The 24,279-nt window shown below is 42.3% G+C and overlaps 1 protein-coding gene across 5 annotated transcripts in view; it reads left to right on the top strand.

Annotated features, from left to right (window-relative positions):
• The window catches only part of KIF27 (kinesin family member 27), a gene marked incomplete at both ends in the record, with an annotated part of 111,863 nt that overhangs the window by 76,702 nt on the left and 10,882 nt on the right, over positions 1-24,279 (top strand). For 4 of the 5 annotated variants that reach the window (XM_080709267.1, XM_080709268.1, XM_080709266.1 and 1 more), the window contains 3 exons: positions 4,340-4,555; positions 20,032-20,238; positions 20,592-20,790. In XM_080709267.1, the coding sequence (XP_080565393.1) occupies positions 4,340-4,555; positions 20,032-20,238; positions 20,592-20,790 (622 nt within the window). The remainder of the gene's footprint in view (positions 1-4,339; positions 4,556-20,031; positions 20,239-20,591; positions 20,791-24,279) is intronic. The other variant, XM_080709269.1, reaches the window with a different exon arrangement.

Below are 24,279 nucleotides of genomic sequence, written 5' to 3'. Positions count from 1 at the left end.
GACCCAGGAGCATTCTACCTTCAAGCGACCCTTCCAGCCCTATTTTTTATTTCTTTTATTTTAAAACAGGGTCTGAGTTGCAAAGGGCTTCACTAAGTAGCTGAGGCTGTCCACGAACCATGATCCTCCTGTCAGCCTCCCAAAGCTGGGATTACAAGCGTGTACCATCATACCTGGCTCGCTCTTTCTTTCTTTCTTTCTTTCTTTCTTTCTTTCTTTCTTTCTTTCTTTCTTTCTTTCTTTGTTTCTTTCTTTTGTGGTACTGGGGGATGGAACCCAGGGGCTTTCTACCTCCGGGCTACACCCCCAGCCCTATTTTATAAAAGGAACAATAATGAAGGCAGTAGAAGGAGTAGGAACTTTATTTTTGGACCTGTCTGTACATATTTTCAACAAAACCTCTACAAATGAAGCTGGCTTGCCCAGACTTGAGGACTTGTTCCCTTTACACCTTGGGTCCAGCCCAGTCTATACAGAGGGGATCAGTGGCCTGCACCTCTGTCAGACTTGCCGTTCAGCCAGCATCCAGACCAGTAGCATCAGGTGCTGGTGCTGTGTTCTCTCACATGGATATGACAGACAGTGAGGAGGGCCTGGCTTACCTCGGCTTTGTCTTCTGTGTCCCAGTTCACATTGAAATAACTTTTATTAGCAAGCCAAGAATACAGGTTTTTTTTGTTGCTTTTGTTTTGTTTTGTTTTGTTTTGTTTTTTTGGTGGTACTGGGGTTCCTGGAAGCCCTTCTACCTCCGGGCTACACTCCCAGACCTATTTTATACTTTTTTATTTTTGGAAACAGGGTTTCTTAAGCCAGCGTGGCTGGCTTTGAGCCTGCGCGATCCTCCTGTCTCCACTTCCCAAGCACGGGGATTACAAGCGTGCGCCACCACGCCCGGCAGAATACAGGTTTAGGAGTCACCTAACAGTAGCTTATTCTATATCCAAATAACTTGCCAAAACTGGCTGTCAATATCAAATTGTAAACGCTGTCTCTCAAAACATGTGAATAATAGCAAAAGATTAACAAAAATCCCAACCAGGAAAATCATCTGGACCTTTGTGATTTGTTCTTGATCACGAAAGAAAAGGATATTTTTCAAAAAGAGAAGGAAGGAAAATATTTTCCCTAAAATAAGTTGACTTTATAATGCAGAAAAAAAATAAATGAAAATAGTTGTATTCTGTTTTCAATGGGATGTAATATCTAGAAAGCAAGAACATATTGAAATAAATAAGGGCGTGCAAATAAATGAAAGCCACAATAAGCAAAGCAAATTGGTTTTTTGAAAATTGTTTTAATGAAACAAACAGAAGAAAAAAAAAACCTTGAGACTGTTATTCTGCTGGTTTCTTTTCTGAATGAAAGGCATAAAAAGACATCTTTTCCAGTATTGGAAAAATATTTATAAGGCCTCATAGGCCCATTTCAAGCAAGGAACATGATGGGCTGAACACATGCATAGGACCCACTAAAATAACTGAACATACATTCACACTGCGCACAAACCTCACTCAAAGGAAGCATCCCCCGTGGGTGGGATTGTAAAATGGGCGGGTGTTTTGAATAACCATCTTGAGTTCCTCAAAGGTGAAATAGAGAGATAGCATGTGACCCGGCAGTCCCACTCCTAAGTATATATCCAAGAGAAATGAAAGTATATGTCTGTATAAAAGTGTGAACATGAATGTTCACAGCAGCATTATTCATAATAGCTAAAATGAAAACAACACAGATGCTCATGAACTGGTGAATGGATAAACACACCGTGATCTATTCATATGATGTAATATTATTTGATAACAGGAAGTAATAAAGCCCTGATCCCTGTGATAACATGAATGAACCTCGAAAACATATGCTAAAGCCGGGTATGGTGCACGCTTGTAATCCGAGTATTTGGGAGGCTGAGACAGGAGGATTGTAGATTCAAGAACAGGCTCAACAAGTAGTGAGACTCTCATCAACCTAGTGAGACCTGTTTCAAAAATAAAATAAATAAAATAAAATAATTGCTAGGGCTGTAGCTCAGAGGTAGGATGACCCTGGGTTCAATTTCCAGTACCAAAAACAAAAAACAAAAACAAAAACAAAAAAACCCAAAACCAAAAAACACATGCTAAGTGAACCATGCCAGTCACAATGGCCCTGGGTTCAATTCCCAATACCAAAAAAAAACCAAACAAAAAAAAAAAACAACCCAAAAAACATATGCTAAGTGAAATAAGCGAGTCACAACAGGCTACTTTGCATGCAGTACCATTTATATTATGGCCAGAATAGAGGAAGAATAGGATAGCGGTGCCTAGGCTGGGGAGGAGAGGGCTGGGAGAAAATGGAAGGACTGTTAATGAGTGCGAGGTTTCTTTTCTGGGGGAGAAGAAAATGTTCTAAAATTGATTATGGTTGTATTGTGTAATTCTGAATATATGAACTTCCACTTATATACTTTATTTGGGACTGGAGATTGAACTCAGGGGCATTCTACCCCTGAGCCACAACCACAGCCTTTTTAAAAAAATTTATTTTGAAACAGAGTCTCACTAAGTTGCTGAGGCTGGCCTTGAACCTGCGATCTTCCTGTCTCAGCCTCCCAAAAATACTAGGAGTACAGGTATGTACCACTACACCCAGCTTACACTTTAAATAGATGAATTGTATGGTATGTGAATTATATCTCATTAAAGCTATTATCTAGAAAAAAAAAGCTATAAAGACAGTAGAGGAAATAACCAACAAAAGATTATCAAAAGGAAATTTTAAAAAGTTTGTAGGCCGGGCGTGGTGGCGCACGCTTGTAATCCCCGCGCTTGGGAGGCAGAGACAGGAGGATCATGCAGGTTCGAAGCCAGCCGCGCTGGCGTAAGAGACCCTGTTTCAAAAATATAAAATAGGTCTGGGAGTGTAGCCCAGAGGTAGAAGGGCTTCCAGGAACCCCAGTACCAGCAAAAAAAAAAAAAAGTTTGTAAAGCCAAGTGTGGTAGCGCACACTTGTAATCTCAGCACTTAGGAGGCTGAGACAGGAGGATCATGGTTAGCAGTCAGCCTCAGCTACTTAGTGAGGCCCTTTGCATCACTGAGACCCTGTTTCAAAAATTAAGAATAAAAAATAGGGCCGGAGGTGGAGCTCGGAGATAGAATGTCTCTAGGTTCCATCCCCAGTGCCGAAGGGAGGGGGGGGCTTGTGAAATTGAAAGCAAATAGATGAGTGATTATTGACTTAGAACACAACACGATGCTGCAACCCGAGTGCATAAAGAGCAACACAGAGAGGGCTAAGGCTTTAGCTTCCACTTTCTCCCCACTTGGAAAAAGACAGGTCTGGTGAGATATAATTCACATACAACAAATGACCCAGAGCCAGGCATCATGGTGCACGCTTATAATCCCAGTACTTGGGAGGCTGAGACAGGAGGACCGTCTCAGCAAGTAGTGAGATGCTCATCAGCCGAGTGAGACCCTGTTTCAAAATAACAAATAGGGCTGCGCGATCCTCCTGTCTCAGCCTCCCAAGTACTGGGATTACAAGCATGCGCCACCACACCTGGCTGGGGATTGTTTTTTTTTAAGATGGTAGGCTTTGTGGTAGCGTAAAACATAAATCATGACAGTGTATACATACAATTCGGTGACAAAATATTTTATGTTAAATTAGGTTACAACAAACATCTTCATAAATCTGACTCGATTTCTCCATATTTCTTTGACCAGAATGAAATCAGAATGAAAAAAAATATATATACACACACACACACACACACATATGTGTGTGTGTGTGGTACTGGGGGTGGAACCCAGAGGCTTTCTACCTCCGGGCTATACTCTCAGACCCATTTTTATTTTATTTTGGAAACAGGGTCTCACTAAGTTGCTGAGAGCCTCACTAAGTAGCTGAGGCTGGCTTCGAACCTGCACGATCCTCCTGTCTCAGCCTCCCAAGCATGGGGATTACAAGCGTGCGCCACCACGCCCGGCATGAAAAATATATTTAAACACACCAGATTTCAACCCCTAGGAAATTATAATATTTCTACAGTGTAACAGGCCAAGGAAGAAAAGTTCAATTTAGAAAATAATAAAAAAGGAAGCACTACCTCGAAAATATAGCCAAGGCATTCTTGGCAGTGAAGTCATAGTGGGAATGGGTATGTTTGGGGAAAAGGCATTCAACTTAAGCTTTAGATCATGAACTCCTCCTTAACTCCAAAATGCATGGTATAAAATAATAATGTAAAAGCTAAAATTATATTCATTTAGTAATTTTCTCTGTGTTTTTCCTACTTTAGAAGGAACCTGGATCCTAGTAACTGTTTCGGGGGTATCTGGTGGGTTGTCTTTTCAGGCCTTAAACACAGATAGTTTAAAAATATCAACTCGCCTGAACTTGTTGGACCAAGAGTTGTGTGAAAAGAGCCTGCAGCTCCAGAGCAGCCCAGCGGAGGAGAGAGTCAAGGTTTCAGAACAAGTTCAAGCTCTCCAAAAAGAGAAGGATCAGCTCCAGAGACGAAGAAACAGCGTGGACGAGAAACTTCAAAGTGGCCAAGTGCTGTCTCCGGAAGTAAGTCAGTATTCTGTGGAGCTGGAGGTGCTGTATGACGATGGCGGGCCTGCATGAGGTCCTCAGTCTCTGCCACAGAATCATAAAAATGGTCAATCCGACAAACTTTGTTTCTGGAGACTTTGTCAGCTGTCATGAGTTCGCCTGACATCTGCTTGTCACCATAAACCACACTTGACTAGACACAGATGTCCTCACATAGTGTCCATGAAAGTTGCCCTTCCTGGCGTGGCCAGGCCTTGGGAAACAAACTTTCCTTGAGTATGGCCTTCCCAGCTGGGGTTTCTCCTCTGAAATCACAGAACACAGAGACTGATTTGAGGGACTCTGTCCTCAGTTATCCCAAGGAGGGACCTAACCTCTCTCTCTGCATCTTTCTTAGTGATAGTAGGCAGTTTTCGATGGAAGAGAGATACCTTAACGGTTTCTTCTTTTCCTGGAGCCTTGGTTAAGAATGGGCCAATGTTCAAAATGATGTCCTGACAAATAGACACACAAAATTCAAGTCTCTGTAAAATAGCTTTTGTTGGCATTTACATTTAGGAAAGCATATGACTCCCTTCACCTTTATTTTTAAAACCTATGTAAAAGATGATTTATTCATTGACTATCAAATTGCCTTGGACTTTGCCTTTAAAAATATTTTTATTGAGCCAGGCGTGGTGGCACACGCTTGTAATCCCCGCACTTGAGAGGCAGAGACAGGAGGATTGCGCAAGTTCGAAGCCAGCCTCGGTGGCTTAAGAGATCCTGTTTCCAAATAAAATATAAAATAGGTCTGGGCATGTAGCCCGGAGGGGTGTGTGTGTGTGTGTGTGTGTGTGTGTGTGTGTGTATTTTTTTTTTAAATTGAGCTGGGCCTGGTGCCGTATGCTTGTAATCCCAGCATTCAGGAGGCTAAAACTGGAGGATTGCAGACTGCAGGTGTGGTGGCACATGCTTGTAATCCCAGGATTTGGGAGACTAAAATTTAGGATTGCAGGTTCATGGACAGCCTCAGCTACTTAGTGAGGCCCTTTGCAACTTAGTTGTTATTTTGTTTGTTTGTTTGGCACTGGGAATGGAACCTAGGGACATTCTACCTCCAAGTGACATTCCCAGCCCTATTATTTTATTCTTTATTTTGAAACAGGTTCTCACTAAATTGCAGAGGGTCCCACTAAGTAGCTGAGGCTGGCCATGAACCTGCAATCCTAAATTTCAGTCTTCCAAATCCTGGGATTACAAGCATGTGCCACCACGCCTGGCTTCCTTTGCAATTTAGGGTATAGCTCAGAGATAGAATGTCCCTGGGTTCAATCCCTAGTACCCCCCACACACAAATATTTCAGTTGTCATGTGCCTTACTTTATCAAAAATGTATTTTTGAGCCGTGGGGCGTGGTGGCTCACGCTTGTAATCCCAGCATTTGGGAGGATTGTGGTTTGCAGACAGCCTCAGCTACTTAGTGAGGCCCTTTGCAATTCAGTGAGACCTGTTTCAAAATAAAGAACAGAAAATAGGGCTGGAGGTATAGCTTGGAGATAGAATGCCTCTGGGTCTCATCCCCATTACTGCAAAAAAAAAAAAAAAAAGTATTTTTGAGCCAGAATTTTCTCTGCAATATTTATCATTGGTGTTATATCATTACTAAAGCAAGAAAATTTTGCTAAAAGAAGGTAAATTGCTGGAAATCATGGGCCTTGTTGAATTGTGTGGTGTTTTAAATCAGGGTAAGAGAAAAGTTTAAGGGGGCTATTTAAGAAGAAACAGGAGCCAGGTATGGTGATGTAGTACTTGGAAGTCTGAGACAGGAGGCTGCAGGTTTGAGGCCAGCCTCAGCAATTTAGCAAGCCCCTGTTTCAAAAAATAAAATAAAAGCCAGACGTGGTGGTGGCACACGCTTGTAATCCCTGCACTTGGGAGGCGGAGACAGGAGGATCGCGTAGGTTCGAAGCCAGTCTTGCTGGTTTAAGAGACCCTGTTTCCAAATAAAAATATAAAAATAGGTCTGGGAGTGTAGCCCGGACGTAGAAGGGCTTCCAGGAACCCCAGTACCACCAAAAAATAAATAAATAAAAATAAAAAAGAAAAGAAGAAACAGGAGAAAGGATGGCATGAGAATAGATTATTTTTCATTGGATTGATGAGTGGAATTTAAGACTAATTAGACTTAAGTGGCAGTTGAAGAAAATCATACACCTGTGTTGCTCTTTTTTTTTTTTTTTGGTGGTACTGGGGTTCCTGGAAGCCCTTCTACCTTCAAGCTACACTCCCAGACCTATTTTTTATAGTTTTTTTTATTTGGAAACAGGTTCTCTTAAGCCAGCACGTCTGGCTCCGAACCAGCGCGATCCTCCTGTCTTCGCCTCTCAAGCGCCGGGATTACAAGTGTTTGCACCACGCCCAGCGTGTATTGCTCTATTTTCAAACTTACTTTGAGTAGCTGTGCAGAGGCTTCCAGAACCAGACTTCTTTCCAAGGTGTTAAATTGGAGTTCAAAATGTGGAAGAAATACACTAATTGACATGTGCATGCATATTGATATCACCTTGAGTCTCACTTTGACATATAATTACAATGTACCCAATAAAGGCATATTAAAAAATTGGAGCCCAAGCTCAATGAAAGCCTAAAATGCAGCCAAACAATCATTTAAGGAATTCTGCCTGTCTGCAGCTAGGTAGAAGCCCTATAGAGGAAAGCAAGTAAGTAGAAAATATTATGCTTCCCTTGAGAAATTCATACTCTGCTGAGAAAAGAGAAATTCAAGAAAATTCTCTAGGCTGGGCGTGGTGGTGCACATCTGTAAACCCAGTACTTGGTAGGCTGAGACAGAAGGATCACAGACTTGAGGTGAGCTTCAGGAACATAGTGAAGCCCTCAGCAGCTTGGTGAGACCCTGTTTCAAAATAAAAAAATAAAATACGGCTCGGGGTATAGTTCAAGAGGCAGAATGCCCCTGAGTTCAATCCCCAGTAACATACACACACAGCCCTCCAAAGGTAGAAATATAAGAAAACTCAACATCAAAAAACATAAAAGATCAAGTTATGAGTAATAGAGTTAACTATTCTTATTATATTATTTATGCATAGCAGTACAGTGATCATTTGGGGGAAGATATTTCAAGGCAGTCTTCATGGATTAGAATCTTTAACTGAAATAACCGGGCGTGGTGGCACATGCTTGTAATTCCAGCATTCAGGAGACTGAGACAGGAGGATCGCGGTTCACAGACAGCCTCAGCTGCTTAGGCCCTCCGCAACTCAGGAGACCTTGTTTCAAAATAAAAATAAAAAAGGGCTGGGGATGTCACTTGGAGGTAGAATCTCCTTAAATTCCATCCCCAATACTGAAAAAAAAATCTTGAACTGAATTATGGAAAACATGGTAGATATAAAAAAGGAAATATAAAAACATGTCAGATGTAAGAGAGAATGCCAGTTTAGATATTGTGTGTGTATATGTGTTTTTCCGAGGATTATTTTTTTTTTAATTTTATTTTATTGGTGCACTGTATTCATACATCATAGTGGGATACAAACTTTTGTAGACATACATGCACACATCGCCCAGTCAGCCCCCACCCGATCCCCACCCCATTCTCTCCCCATCCCTCCTTCCCATGCTTGGCTTAGTGGTTGACATCTAGTATTATAGCAATTTATCCAAAATTAAAAATGATAATCTCACATAACAGTTTCATTTGTCTGATACCAAGCGTTTGATGATTTAAAGATAACATTTCAATATTTCTTTTTGCTTTCTTTCTTACTAGAGCATATTTTTTTCTGTTTTTTTAGGTGAAACTATCATATATTTATATATTTATTTTTCAGAAAAAAAATCTGTCCTAATATGGAATATGAATTCTAGATACCCAAAACGATCTTGAAAAAGAACAAAGCTAGCAGATATATATTTTCTGATTTCAAACCATATAAAGCTACAATAATTGAAACAGTGTAGTACTGTTCTAAAGGCAGATATATAGACCATTGGAGTTAAATACAAGCCTAGAGCTAAATTCTTCCCTATATTGTCAAGTTATTTTTGACAAGGTTTCCACGAACATTTGGTGGTGGAAATAATAATCTTTTAACTAAATATTGTTGAAAAATAATAATTACATGGAAAAGAATAAAATTGGACCCTTACCTAATCCCACATACAAGTATTAACTCAAACTAGATAAAAGACCTAAATATAAATCTTAAGACTATAAACTTTTAGGAGAAAATCTGGGTCATAAAACCTCACAACATTGAAATTGGCAGTGATTTCTTGGATATGATTTCAATGGCACAGGCAACAGAAGAATATACAAACTCCCTAAAAAATAAAAGAAAATATTGTATATCCAAAGACAATGTAAACAGAGTTAAAAGTTACTAATAGAATTGGATAAAATATTTCCAAATGCTATATCTGAAGGTATATTAATATTCCAACTAGAAATCCTAAAAATTAACAACAATAAAGGCAAACAATACAATTTAGAGATAGGTAAAAGACTAACATAAATAATGAATCTCCACAGATAACCAATCTTAGTTGTCTGTTGGATGGAAACTCTTGTTTCTCTGGTTCTGGTGAGTGTTACCTATTTCTTCTTTGTAGTTAATCTCTTTGAGTATTTTCTCTAGTGCTGGTTTTGAAGACATAAATTCCTTCAGTTTCTGTTTGTCATGGAAGCTTCTTATTTCTCCATCTAATTTGATAGAAAGTTTTGCTGGATAGGAAATTTTTGGCTGGAAGTTGTTTTCTTTCAGAGTTTGGAATATGTTACTCCAAGCCCTTCTGGCTCTCATGACTTGGTTTGGGAAGTCTGGAGTGATTCTAATTGGTTTGCCTCTGAATGTCACTTGGCCCTTTGTTTTTGTTGCCTTTAAGATTCTCTGCTTGGCTTCCACATTGGTCATTTTGACAATTATGTGGCGTGGGGATCCTCTTCTCCGATCCTGTCTAAAGGGAGTTCTATAAGTTTCCTGGATCTGTGTATCAACCTCTTGCTCTATATTTGGAAAATTTTCTGCTATTACTTCCTTGAAGAGATTGTTGATCCCTTTGGTATCACTTTCTTTTCCCTCCTCTATTCCAATTATTCTTAGGTTAGCTCTCTTAAGATGGGCCCATATTTCTTCAATGTCAGATTCCTGCTGTTGGATATTTTTTTCTAGATTAGAAACTATGCGTTCATTTTTGGATTGCTCATCTTCTAAGAGCGAGATTCTGTTCTCCATGTGTTCTAATCGGTTGTTTGTGCTTTGAATTGAGGCCTTTACTTCATTAATTGCATCCTTTATCTCTTTTTGGCTCTCTCTGAGTTCTTTTTGAAGCACCTCTATTATTTCTACAGTTATTTTCCTGATTTGATCTTCTAGAAATCTCTGATTTTCTGTTTTATTGGGTTCTGATGTTGTGGGGTTGTGCACATTCATTACTCCAGTGTTATTCCTCTTTCCCATGATTTCGGAGGTTTGTGCCTTCTCTGGGTTCTTCCCTTGGGTCACTATGGCTTCACTTAAGGTGCTCTGGATCTCAAGTCAGTAGTATCTCAGACCCTACTACTCCTTTACTGGGTTGTATCACAGAGTCTCCAACCCAGGGAGTTGATAGAGGCTGCTTTAAACTATGGGGGGTGCCAGGTTGCACGTTCTCCTATGGTGTGATATCTCTGCCACCACCACTCCCTCACTGGGTCAAGTCCTAGGAGGCACAATACTGGGATTTCTCCTCTGTGGCCCGCAATTTGACTCACTGTTCTTGAGTACGCAGATGTAGCTGTACTGGACTCGGTGAATTTACTGCTGCTGCCGCCGCCGCCAGTAGCAATATGGCGCCTCTGCCATGCCCTCAGCCATGAGGCTGGCGTATTTTTTCTTCTCTGGTTTTGATTTCCACTCTGAATCCCTGCAGCGTGTGCTGAGCTCAGCCACTAGGAGCTTTAAATGCTGTCTGTGCCGAAAGATCCCGCCTGGCTGTTCCTCAGCGGCTCACCTCGGCTTGCTGTAGCCATTCGTTGAGTTCGCCGCTGCCACCGGCAGTATGGCGCTGCTGCCGCGTCCTCGGGCGCGTGTGTCTCCTCTGTGGCCCTGAGCTCTGTTCTCAGTCCGCTTTCTCTCTGGAGCCTGGTGGTTTTTTTGTTTTTCTGGTGATGGTGTTTTCTGGCTATGAAAGGCGCTCTTTTTGTGGTAATGGAGATTGGTTGTTAGCGGGACTCTTAAGCCCCGCTTTTCTCGGTCGCCATCGTCCCGGAAGTCCTCTTTTTCCGAGGATTAAACCCAGAGACATTCTTGTTTTGGTGGTACTAGAGGTGGAACCCAGGGGCATTTCTGCCTCCAGGCTACACTCCCAGACCTATTTTGTATTTTATATGGAAACAGGGTCTCACTAAGTTGCTGAGAGCCTCACTCAGTAGCCGAGGCTGGCTTCGAACCTGTGCGATCCTCCTGTCTCAGCCTCCCAAGCGTGGGGATTACCAGCCTGTACCACCACGCCTGGCTAGAGCTTCTTTTATTTACTTGTTTGTTTGTTTGTTTGTTTGTTTTGGTGGTACTGGGGGTAGAACCCAGGGGCTTTCTTCCTCCGGGCTATACTCCCAGACCTATTGTATATTTTATTTGGAAACGGTCTCACTAAGTTGCTGAGATCCTCACTTAGTAGCTGAGGCTGGCTTCGAAGCTGTGCGATCCTCCTGTCTCAGCCTCCCATGCGTGGGGATTACATAAGCGTGCACCGCCACTCCTGGCTGGACCCAGGGACATTCTACCTCCAAGCCACAATCCTGGCCCTATTTTTTATTTTTTATTTGTGTGTGTGTGTGTGTGTGTGTGTGTGTGTGTGTGTGTCACTGGGAATGGAACCCAGGGGCATTCTGCATCAAGGCTTCTATTAACTAAGAATGTAAGGAGGTGTGGTGACACTGTGGTGCCATGTGCCATCCCCAGAGAGCCGCTCTGGGCTCATGAGAAGGAATGAGGAGTCCCTCCCGGTGCTGGGCTTCAGTTAGCGTTGTGCTCCCTCCCTCATACGGTTGGTTCTGGTTCTCCTTTGTGTAGCTCTGAAGTAGGCTGAACTCTCACCACAGTTGGTTTTTTTGTTTTGTTGTTGTTTTGCGGTCCTGGGGATGGGACCCTGGAGTCTCTACCTCTAGGCTATACCCCTGACCTACTTTATATTTTATTTGGAAACAGGGTCTCACTAAGTAGCTGAGGCTGGTTTCGAACCTCTGCGATCCTCCTGTCTCAGCCTCCCAAGCACTGGGATTACAAGTGTACGCCACCACGCCTGGCTCACCACAGGTTTTTTTTTGTTTTTTGTTTTTTTTATTTTTGGTGGTACTGGGGTTCCTGGAAGCCCTTCTACCTCCGGGCTACACTCCCAGACCTATTTTTACATTTTTATTTGGAAACAGGGTCTCCTAAGCCAGCGCGCAGCTGGCTTCGAACCTGCGCGATCCTCCTGTCTCCGCCTCCCAAGCCCGGGGATTACAAGCGTGCGCCACCACGCCCGGCTCACCACAGTTTTAAAGCAAAGATTAATATCCCCAAATATAGCCGGGCGTGGTGGCACACGTTTGTAATCCCAGCATTCAGGAGGCTGAGACCAGAGGATCACAGTTCATGGCCAGCCTCAGCCACTTAGTGAGGCCCTCCCCAACTCAGTGAGACCTGGTTTCAAAATAAAGAATAAAAAATAGGGCAGGAGGTGTAGCTCGGAGGTCAGATGCCCCTGGGTTCCATACCCAGACCCGAAAAAAAAAAAAAATTCCAAATTTGAAAATAGCGGGTGATTGGAAATACGAGAGAATAAAGTAACACAAGACATCAACAGAATCTTGGTGGAATGGTTTGCTCACTTGCTTAACATTATTTTTCTAGAATAAAATATTCTTTCTAATTGTATTACTTTAAAGGAGTGATAGAATTTAGATCACTGTATTAATAGAGGATTACCCAATAACTAATTATAGACGAATCACCTCCTTTTTTATAAAATCTGGAGACTAAACGTTTTATTAAAAATCTGCACACACTTGTAATCCCAGTACTTGGGAGGCTGAGACAGGAGGACCACAGGTTTGTGGCCAGCCTCAGGTGCTTAGTGATGCCCTCCACAACTTAGACCCTATTTCAAAATGAAGAATGAAAAATAAGGCTGAGGGTGTAACCCAGAGTTAGAATGACCCTGAGTTCAATCTCCAGTACCAAAAAAAAAAAAGTTTTAAAAAATCTGAACTTTAGTTTTTTAATTCAATTTATTGATTCTTATTTATGGGAAAATAGTGTTATAATTAAAAATCTAGTACATGTATATAATGTGCAGATATCAAATCAGGGTAATTAGCATTTACATCTACTCAAATATTTTCTTTTTTTGGGGGGGTCTGGAGATGGAACCCAGGGGCATTCGACCTCCAAGCTACACCCCCTGCCCTATTTTTTATTCTTTATTTTGAAACAGGGTCTCACTGAGTTGCAAAGAGCCTCACTAAGTAGCTGAGGCTGTCCATGAACCGCGATCCTCCTGTCTTAGCCTCCCAAATGCTGGGATTACAAGTGTGTGTCACCATGCCCGGCTCTCCTCAGATATTTTCTAACTATTAGATACCTTCCACCCCTTCAAGTTATTTTTGTTTGTTTTTTGCGGGTCTGGGGATGGAACCCAGAGGCATTTGACCTCCGAGCTACACCCCCTGCCCCATTTTTTATTCTTTATTTTGAAACAGGGTCTCACTGAGTTGCAGAGGGCCTCACTAAGTAGCTGAGGCTGGTCGTGAACCTGCAATCCTCTTGTCTCAGCCTCCCAAGTACTGGGATTACAAGCGTGTGCCACCATACCCAACTCTCTTCTAGTTATTTTGAAATGGAAATATATTATAGGCTGTAGTTACCCTAATATACTATGGAGCATTCAAATTAATTCCCCCAAGTATATTCTGGTACTCGTTAGCCAACCGCTCTGTATCCTATCTAGAGACCACTATTGGATTCTACTTTTATGTGACCAACTTTTTTAGCTTCCACAAATGAGTAAGAACACGCAGTGTTCATCTTTCTGTACTTGGCTTATTATTCATAATAATAGTGTCTAGTTCCATCCATACTGCTGCAGATGATAACTCTAGTTTTCTAATAATACAGCGCTGTTGCCTCTTAAGTGGGATCCTGGAGGAATGTATAAGAACTGTTCTGTTTATTTGATCTCTTAAACTTTCCATTCCATATTTTATGACTGAAACGTTCACTTGATTGCTCTGAAGTCTCTGTTAGCTTTTTGGTGTTTTTCTGCCATTGACAGGGACAGGATTTGTGGTCCACAATGTTTGGACATTGCTACTTTTGGTCCTTGTTGCTTCAGTCTCTGGACTAGCAGCAAAGCGCCACTTGGGATGGGAAGGATGCTTTCTTTTTGTACTGGAAATGGAACCCAGGAGCATTCTACCTCCAAGCTACACCTCCAGTCCTTTGGGTCTTTATTTTGAAACAGGGTCTCACTGGATTGCAGAGGGCCTCACTAAGCAGTAGCTGAGGCTGGCTGCAAACCGCGATCCTCCTGTCTCAACCTCCCAAAAGCTGGGATTACAAGTGTGCGCCACCACGCCCAGCTGGAGGGATCCTGTTTAAAATGCAGACACTCAGGCTGCTTCTAGACCTGCTGAATCACAATCTGAATTTTAACAGGCTTCTCAATGCACATTATAGTTAGGAAAACAGTGCACTATGATGATGCAGTCAACTTTTTATAATCTGTGCTTGTGCAGTGCTGGGCAAATTTTTCAGCCCAGGACAGTTTCCCATGACCACTTGTTAATCTACACCTACTGCTGAATTAGAGGGAACCACCAAGGATAGCACTGGAGTGAGTGATCATAAAGGTTCTGGAGTACCCTGTATTATCTGCACTTCCTTAACTTAGATCCAAAATTATAGAAACTAAATTTATACTAAATTGTTTTTAAGCATATATAATGGCAAACTCCTTTGTCTTTAATAAAATATAATCCAAAAGCCAGACGTGATGGCACATCCCCATAATCCCTGGGGAAGCTTAGACAGGAGGATTACAGATTTGAGGACAGTCTCGGCAATTTAGCGAGATCTTGTTTCAAAATAAAAAATAAGCCGGGCGTGGTGGCGCACGCTTGTAATCCCCTCACTTGGAAGGCTGAGACAGGAGGATCACGCAGGTTCGAAGCCAGCTTCAGCTACTTAGTGAGGCTCTCAGCAACTTAGTGAGACCCTGTTTCCAAATAAAATATATTAAAAAAAATAGGTCTGGGAGTATGGCTGGGAGGTAGAAAGCCCCTGGGTTCCACCCCCGGTACTACTACTACTACTACTACTACTACTACTACTACTACTAATAATAATAATAATAATAATAATATCAGCATAATAAGCCCAAAATCAAATAAAAAATAGAGCTGGGGGTGTAACTAGGAGGTAGAATACTCCTGGGTTCTATCTCCAGTACTGCTAAATAAATAAATAAATAAGGGCTGGGGATGTGGTTCAGAGGCAGAAAACTCTGGGTTTAATCTCCAGTATAAAAATATATAAAAGTAAATAAATGCGATCACAATATGAATCCAAAAGTCAAATATATTCTTTGGATAAGTCACTCTTAATTCAGAGTTTTTGTTATTCACCTGTCTTTCAGTATTATAGATTTTTCTTCCTCTTTCTGTGTATGGTACTGGGGATGGAACCCAGGGACATTCTACCTCCAAGCTACACCCTCAGCCCTATTTTTTATTTTTTATTTTTAAACAGGATCTCACTAAGTTGTAGCTGTGAACCTGTGATCCTTTTATCTTAGCCTCCCAAGTACTGGGATTACAAGCCTGTGCCACCATTCCTGGTTTAGATTTTTTTCTTCCTCGTAAAAAGGGTAAATATTGCCCAGTATGGTGGCACACGCTCGTAATCTCAGTACTTGGGAGGGTGAGACAAGAGGATCACAGATTCAAGGACAGCCTCACTAACTAGTGAGACTCATCAACCTATTGAGACCCTGTTTCCAAATAAGAATAAAATAGGTGTGGGAACATAGCTTGGAGGTAGAATACCCCTGGGTTCACTCCGTAGTACCGCACACGCACAAGAAAAGGTAAATATTTCATTTCTTAGGGAGCAATTATCAAATTATTATTTTTCTGATGGTTAGTGATTACCCAGAGAAATAGAATAGCTCTTTTCTTTCTTCAGTATTCAGGATTGAACCCAGGGGCATTCTACCTCCAAGCTACACCCCCCAGCCCTGTTTTTTATTCTTTATTTTGAAACAGGGTCTCACTGAGTTGCAAAGGGTCTCACTAAGTAGCTGAGGCTAGCCACAAACCATGATCCTCCTGTCTCAGCCTCCCAAATGCTGGGATTACGAGCATGTGCCAACCTCATGAATGCTGGGATTAGAAGTGTGCACCACCATGCCCAGCATTTTTGTGTGTGTGTGGTACTGGGGGTAGAACCCAGGGGCTTTTCTACCTCTGGGCTATACTCCCAGACCTATTTTATACTTTATTTGGAAACAAGTTCTCACTAAGTTGCTGAGAGCCTCACTCAGTAGCTGAGGCTGGCTTCGAACCTGTGTGATCCTCCTGTCTCAGCCTCCCAAGGGCTGGGATTACAAGCGTGCGCCACCACGCCCGGCTCTTTTCTTTTTCTCTTTCTTTTTTTTTCTTTCCTTACTTTCCTCCTTTCTTTCTTTCTTCCTTTTCTTCTTTCTTTCTTTCTTTCTTTCTTTCTTTCTTTCTTTCTTTTTACTGGGGATGGAACCCAGAGGCTTTCTACCTCCTGGCTATACTCCCAGACCTATTTTATATTTTATTTGGAAACAGGGTCTAAGTTGCAGAGAGACTCACTAAGTAGCTGAAGCTGGCTTTGAACCTGTGTGATCCTCCTGTCTCAGCTTCCCATGCATGGGGATTACAAGCATGCGCCACCATGCCCGGCTTTATTCTTTGTTTTTGAAACAGGGTCTCACTAAGTTGCAGAGGGCCTCACTAAGAAGCGGAGGCTGGCTGCAAACCCATATCCTGTGGTCTCAGCCTCCCAAGTACTGCTGTGCACCACTAGGCCCTGCTTAAAATGGCTCTTGAACATTTTTTTTCCAAAATGTCTTTCAGAAGATTTTACACAATGACTTTTTTTGGGGGGTGGTACTGGGGTTCCTGGAAACCCTTCTACCTCTGGGCTACACTCCCAGACCTATTTTTATATTTTTATTTGGAAATAGGGTCTCTTAAACCAGGGAGGCTGACTTTGAACCTGCATGATCCTCCTGTCTCCACCTCCCAAGCGCAGGGATTACAAGCGTGCGCCACCACGCCTGGCGAAGTTCAACAATTTTAAAAGTCATTTTATGCCAGGCATGGTGGCGCATGCTTGTAATCCCTGCGCTTGGGAGGTGGAGACAGGAGGATCACGCAGGTTCGAAGCCAGCCGCGCTGTCTTAAGAGACCCTGTTTCCAAATAAAAAGTATAAAATAGGTCTGGGAGTGTAGCCCGGAGGTAGAAGGGCTTCCAGGAACCCCAGTACCACCAAAAAAAAAAAAAAAAAAAAATTGTTGAACTTCACCGGGCGTGGTGGCGCACACTTGTAATCCCAGCATTTGGGAGGCTGAGACAGGAGGATTGAGGTTCGGGTACATCCTCAGCTACTTAGGCCCTCTGCAGCCTAGTTAGACCCTGTTTCAAAATAAAGAATAAAAAATAGGGCAGAAGGTGTAGCTCAGAGGTCAAATGCCCCTGGGTTCTATCCCCAGATCTGCCAAAAAATTGTTGAACCTCCTGCTAAACTAGATTACTACATATCTGTTTGCTGAACAAAACAAACAAACAAACAAAAAAAAAAGTAGTTTCAGAAGTTATTCTTTAGGTAGATCAAAAATATTCATGTTAAGCCGGGCGTGGTGGCGCACGCTTGTACTCCCCGCGCTTGGGAGGCGGAGACAGGAGGATCACATGCAGGTTCAGAGCCAGCGGCACTGGCTTAAGAGACCCTGTTTCTAAATAAAAATATAAAAATAGGTCTGGGAGTGCAGCCCAGAGGTAGAAGGGCTTCCAGGAACCCCAGTACCACCACCACAAAAAATATATATATTCATGTTTTATTTTCCTTGGGGATGCTGAGGGGAAGAATAGAGAAAAATAACCAACGACAGAGGAAAATATTTATTTCCTCTCCCTTTAACAACTCATTCCACAGGTATGTAAACTGAGTGATAGTGTTACTCTAGGTAAAGGATCTGATTGTGAACAAGACAGTCTGCCCTCAAGGAGCTCAGGTTAGGTGACCTTCACAGTGGTACGGGAATGCAGAAATATATCCACTCCCACACATCTGAAAAAATTTACCGAAGAGCAGGATCCCCACCCACCCCCACCACAAATAACTTGTATTTGCATAGTTCAAAGAACTAGGAGGTTTGCTGACAGGGACTCATCAGGCTTTGATTTTCCTACCAAGGACATCTCCAATATCTGAAAAAATGTCATGTTGCCACCATTTCTTGTTTTGTTTTTGCAGTACTCGGGATGGAACCCAAGGGCTTTCTACCTCCAGGCTACACCCCCAGACTATTTTATATTTTATTTGGAAACAGGTTCTCACTAAGTTGCTGAGAGCCTCACTAAGTAGCTGAGGCTGGCTTCGAACTTCCACAATCCTCCAGTCTCAGCCTCCCAATCGCTGGGGTTATAAGCGTGCGCTACCACGCCCGGCTGCTGCCACCATTTTTAATGTCTATATTTTCCCTGTTAATAACATTTCATACGAACCTCCTGATTTCTATCCTGAATAACCTAACCTAAATGTATTTCTTCTTTCTTTCCCAGCAGTGTATTGTTTTTTGTTTGGTTGGTTTTGCGTACTGGGGATGGAACCCAGGGGCATTCTACCTCTGAGCTACAACCCTAGCCCTATTTTTATTCTTTATTTTGAAACCGGGTCTCACTGAGTTGCCATGGGCCGCACTAAGTAGCTGAGGCTGTCGTTGAACCGCGATCAACCTGTCAGCCTCCCAAATGCTGGGATTCCAAGCGTGCGCCACCACGTCGGGCTTCAGTGTATTGTTTTGATAGATCATTTGAGCGACACAAGGGCTCTCTAGATCTCATTAGTAGAAGTATTGATGTACAGAATTGTACTTAGGACTGGGCATGGTGGCACACACTTGGATTCCCACTTGCTAGGGGACTAAGATAGGAGGATCACAGTTTCAAGGACAGCCTCAACAATTAATTTTTTTATTTTTGTGGTACTGGGTGTTGAACCTAGGTATAGTACTCTTATCTCCAAGCTACACCCCCAGCCCTATTTTTATTCTTTGTGTGTGGTACTAGGGCTTGAACCCAGGGGCATTTTATCTCCAAGCTATATCCCCAGCCCTATTTTTTATTCTTTATTTTGAAATAAGTTCTCACTAAATTGTGGAGAGCCTCACTAAGTAGCTGAGGCTGGCTGCAAACCCAGATCTTCCTATCTCAGTCTCCCAAGTACTGGGATTAAAAGCATATGTCACCATGCCCGGCTGTATTCTTTTATTTTTTATTTATTACTATTATTATTATTATTATTATTATTATTATTATTATTATTATTTTGGTGGTACTGGGGGTGGAACTCAGAGGCTTTCTACCTCCGGGCTATACTCCCAGACCTATTCTATATTTTATTTGGAAACAGGGTCTCACTAAGTTGCTGAGAGCCTCACTAAGTAGCTGAGGCTGGCTTTGAACCTGTGCGATCCTCCTGTCTCAGCTTCCCAAGCGCAGGGATTACAAGCGTGCACCACCACGCCCGGCTTGTATTCTTTTATTTTGAAACAGGGTTTCACTAAGTTTCAGAGGGCCTCACTAAGTAGCTAAGGCTGGCCACGAACTTGCAATCCTCCTATCTCTGCCTTCCAAGTATTGGGATTACAAGTGTGAGCCTTATCTTATTTTTGTGGAATTGGGGTTTGAACCTAGGGGCACTCTACCTCTGAGCTACACCCCCAGCTCAGCCCTATGTTTTATTCTTTATTTTAAACCAGGGTCTCACTGAGTTGCAGAGGGTCTCACTAAGTAGCTGAGGCTGGCCACAAACCTGTGATCCTCCTGTCTCAGCCTCCCAAGTACTAGGATTACAAGCATGTGCCACCATGCCTGGCCAGCCTCAATAATTTAATAACACCCTCATTAATTGAGGGAGACCCTGTTTCAATATAAAAAAATAAAAGGGCCAGGGTTATAGCATATTGAGCGATGACCTCTCTCTCTCTCTCTCTCTCTCTCTCTCTCTCTCTCTCTCTCTCTCTCTCACACACACACACACACACAAACACAGTACATTTGTATAATATAACAAGAACTAAAACATTTTTTTTAAATTTTAGTAAGAGTGGTAATGTCCATTAAACTAAGACAGCATAGTAACAGCTGAGTATCTGACAAAGTTAAAGTTATACCATTTAAAGTGAGTGATTTCTGTTGTATTATATCTAGGAAGAACACGTTCTTTTCCAACTTGAAGAAGGGATTGAAGCTTTGGAAGCCGCAATTGAATACAAGAATGAAAGTATCCAGAGTCGTCAGAACTTGCTTAGAGCATCGTTCCAAAATCTCTCTCACAGTGAAGCATATGTCTTGGAAAAACTAACTTGCCTGAATCCTGTTGAGATTAGAGCTATTCTTTTCAGATATTTTAATAAGGTTTGTTTTTTGAGGAACAGTATTTATTTGTCTTATCAGGAGGGGTCGAGATGCTGCCCATATTTATGTTGAATTTTTCAAGAAATTGAAAGGCTCAAAGATTTGCTAGTATACATTATACTGAAAATGAAAGTATTACTAATTCAGAATTCCAACAAATGTAAAAGGCTGCAAAAGGTTATTTTGCTACAAAAAAAAAAAGGTTATTAAATGCTACAAAGCATTTGTTTAGGGCAGTACTTATACTCTGGAGAGTAAGTAAGTTTATCTTTATGTAGCCCAAGGAAAGTAGATTAATCTATTGTATTAGGCTAAGACACATAAAAGGTAAAAAAAAAAAATGTCTTTATTAGGTAGTTAATTTGCGAGAAGCTGAACGGAAACAACGGTTAGAGAATGAAGAAATTAAAATGAAGGTTCTGGAACGGGATAATGTGGTGCGTGAGCTGGAATCTGCGCTGGGACATCTGAGGGTGCAGTGTGACCGGAGACTGATCCTCCAGCAAAAGGAGCACGAGCAAAAGTTGCAGCTGCTGCTACAGCATTTCGGAGGTCAGTACCTGGTGTGTCGTTAAGAGAATGGTGATGGGCAGGGAAATAAGACAGAGTCTATCCCCTGAAAACCCAACGCGTGTGAAGAGTTGCTCCTTAGACACATTTTTTAACTTTTACATATTTTAGTTACATGTTTGGGGATAAGTGACTTTGACGTGGGGCTCTTGCTGCTAGAAATACCTATCCTTCCTCTGCCCCAGCACACACAAGAGAACTACTGCACCCCTGTTTGTTGTTGGTCGACTTTTTCTGTGGAAACGTGGGGTTATTTCTAGCTTTTTGGTGTGTAGTTAAAATTTTTCTGTCTTCTAGGAATACAGTGCTATGACATGTACATTCCTTCACAGTCTCCAAATTAGTGAGTGGCTGTGTCACAGTCTTACATCTGTTTCATGTTTACCTTTCGGTTGGTTGTAAACTTTGATGCATCAAAGTCAGATCTTAGGTCAGAGCTGGTGCACTGTTGGTGAGCTGTTTCCAGTGAGCAGCAGTGCAGCTGTCATTCCTGCTTCAGAAGGATACGCACAGCAGTCAGGCTGCCCGCTGCCTGGGCACGCCGCCAGTACACAGGCGCTGCCATGGCGACAGAAGCCGTGACTGCCAGTCCAGACCGCTAGCTCCAGTCTCGGGAGTCCGTGGCTGAAAGTGGGTCAAAGGGAGCTGGAAGAAGCAACCTGAGGAAGCAGAAAACTGAGATATATATGAATCTGAGTGTTGGGGCAACTTGCCTATAAGTTAATTCTTCCCCCACCCCCAGTACTGGGAATTGAACCCAGAGGCATTCTACCTCCCCCAGCTACACTCCCAGCCCTATTTTTGTTCTTTATTTTGAAACAGGGCCTCACTAAGTAGCTGAGGCTGGCCATGAACCTGCGATCCTCCTGTCTCAGCCTCCCAAGTACTGGGATTATGAGCATGTGCCACCACACCTGGCTTAAGTTAATTCTTAATTCTTAACTGATGAATGAGCAACCAGTTTCCTCATGACAGGAGCCACACATCACTCCATTCAAACCTACCCTCCTTCCCTTAGTTTAGATCTCTGTCTCTTTTTTTTTTTTTTTTTGGGACCCAGGGACATTCTACCTCTGAGCTACACCCCCAGCCCTATTTTTTTAATTCTTTATTTTGAAACAGGGTCTCACTGAGTTGTAAAGGGTCTAAGTAGCTGAGGCTGTCCACAAAACACAAGCCTCCTGTCTCAGCCTCCCGAATGCTGGGATTACAAGCGTGCGCCACCACACCTGGCTCTAGATCTCTTTTAAATCTCTTTCAGTGTGTGTGTGTGTGTGTGTGTGTGTGTGTGTGTGTGTGTGTGTGTGTGTGTGATACTAGGGATTGAATCCAGGAGCATTCTGACTCTCAGGGTCTTGAAACAGGGTCTCACTAAGCTGCGGAGGGCCTAAGCAGCTGAGACTGGTCGCAAACCCGGATCCTTCTGTCTCAGCCTCCCAAGTACTGGAATTACAAGTGGGCGCCACCACACCCCACTCTAATGTATTTTAAAAGTGACTGGGTTTAGCCGGGCGTGGTGGCGCACGCTTGTAATCCCCGCGCTTGGGAGGCAGAGACATGAGGATCGCGCAGGTTCGAAGCCAGCCGCGCGCGCTGGCTTAGGAGACCCTGTTTCCAAATAAAATGTAAAAATAGGTATGGGAGTGCAGCCCAGAGGTAGAAGGGCTTCCAGGAACCCCAGTACCACCAAAAAAAAAAAAAAAAAAGTGACTGGGTTTGTACATCAAAGGCTTATAAACCATAGCCAAATGAGAACATTTTTAAAATTATTCATTTCTATAGCCATACAAATTTTGTATAACAATGGTGTAAATGAAAATGTTTATTTCTTATTTTCTAACTTCAACTGAATAAATATAGAACATAAAATTAAGTTGATTTATATAAATATATTTTATGGGTTTTTGTTTTGTTTTGTTTTGGGTTCTGGGTATGGAACCTAGGGCCTCGCCCATTACCCTGTCACTGACCTTTATCTCCAGCCCTATATCCCCTACTTTATGGGGACTCTGATTTATGATGCTGTTGATTTTAAGTAAGTTTTTTTTTAACAAGATGATAGGTTAAACTGTACAAATATACTTAAATAAAATTTTATGAAACAGTTGATTATGACAAAAGAAAATTACAAACTAGTATTATTATGGTTTAAATGGTGCAGAGGGCTAAACTAAAGTTTGCTGAATAGAAAAATTAAAACTAATAGCTTAGTGCAGCTTTAACAAATCTTTATTACAAAATCAGTAGGAAATAGAGAAGGAAAGGTAGCTTGCTGTGGCGCACGATGGAGAGCCCGAAAATGGAACTCTCACCCCTTTTTGGGACCCAGCCTTTAAATAGATTTTGTATTGGTTTCTTCCTATCAGCGTTACCAAGGCAATGGGCTAGTAACTTATTCCTTAGCCAGGTGGTGCCTCTCTGCCTCTGGACAGTGCCCTTACTAAGTGCAGGGGTCCAGAATCTACCTGGCCTTCGCCTCTATTGTGTTGGGCAGTATTGCTTGCTCATCAACTAGGGCGCTTCAAAGCAGTACACGGAGTTTACCTTTCCTATACTTGGGCCAGGTCACAGAGGAGAGGAGGTGAACACAGGCACTGATTGCCTCTGTATAGTTTTAGAGCTAAAGGCTTCAGTCGACTCTAAGGCTTTTACTAATGTAATCATTAGAACAAAGGGCAAAGAGAGAGGGGAACTCTGCTTTGTAACAGCTGCCCCCCTCCCTGCCTGAGCGCCCGTGCAGCACCCAGGCCCTCACTACTTTTTACATTTTGGAAATGAATACCAAAGTAATTTTCCAATACCAGCATGAGTAGGACCATTTAATACATGTCAGTACAAGAGAGCAGGTCCAAAATATGTATTTTATGAAGGTCAGTACACGAGATTTTACTGTTCTAGAACAGTGTTAGACATTCATAAATACTTATTAGAAAGCCGGACGTGGTGGCACACACTTGTAATCCCAGTACTTGGGAGGCTGAGACAGGAGGATTGCAGGTTCGCAGCCAGCCTCAGCAATTTAGTGAAGTTCTCCCCAACTTGGTGAGACCCTTTCAAAAATAAAGAATAAAAGATAAGGCTGAGGATATATTAATTTGAGGCTTTAAGTTATATTGTGGCATAAGCTAGAACTGCACTTACACTGGTTATTTTTCCTCTTCTATAGTGTTTTCCTTTGTAAATTGATTTAAGCTTTCTAGCCTCTTTTAACAGTTTTACCTTTTTTTGTGTGTGTGGTACTGGGGATGGAACCCAGGGGCCTTCTACCTCCAGGCTACATTTCCAGACTTATTTTATATTTTATTTGGAAACAGGGTCTCACTAAACTTCTGAGAACCTTAAGTTCTGAGGCTGGCTTCGAACCTGTGTGATCCTCCTGTCTCAGCTTCCCAAATACTGGGATTACAAGTGTGCGCCACCATGCCCGACTTACAGGCGTTCCTTTTTATGAGCTTTTAGCTATATATTATT

Source organism: Muscardinus avellanarius (assembly GCF_963383645.1).
Source record: "Muscardinus avellanarius genome assembly, chromosome: 13".
Taxonomy (NCBI): Eukaryota; Metazoa; Chordata; class Mammalia; order Rodentia; family Gliridae; genus Muscardinus; species Muscardinus avellanarius.
The sequence above is the reverse complement of the archived record's forward strand: the minus strand, read 5'-3'. Positions and strand labels throughout refer to the sequence as shown.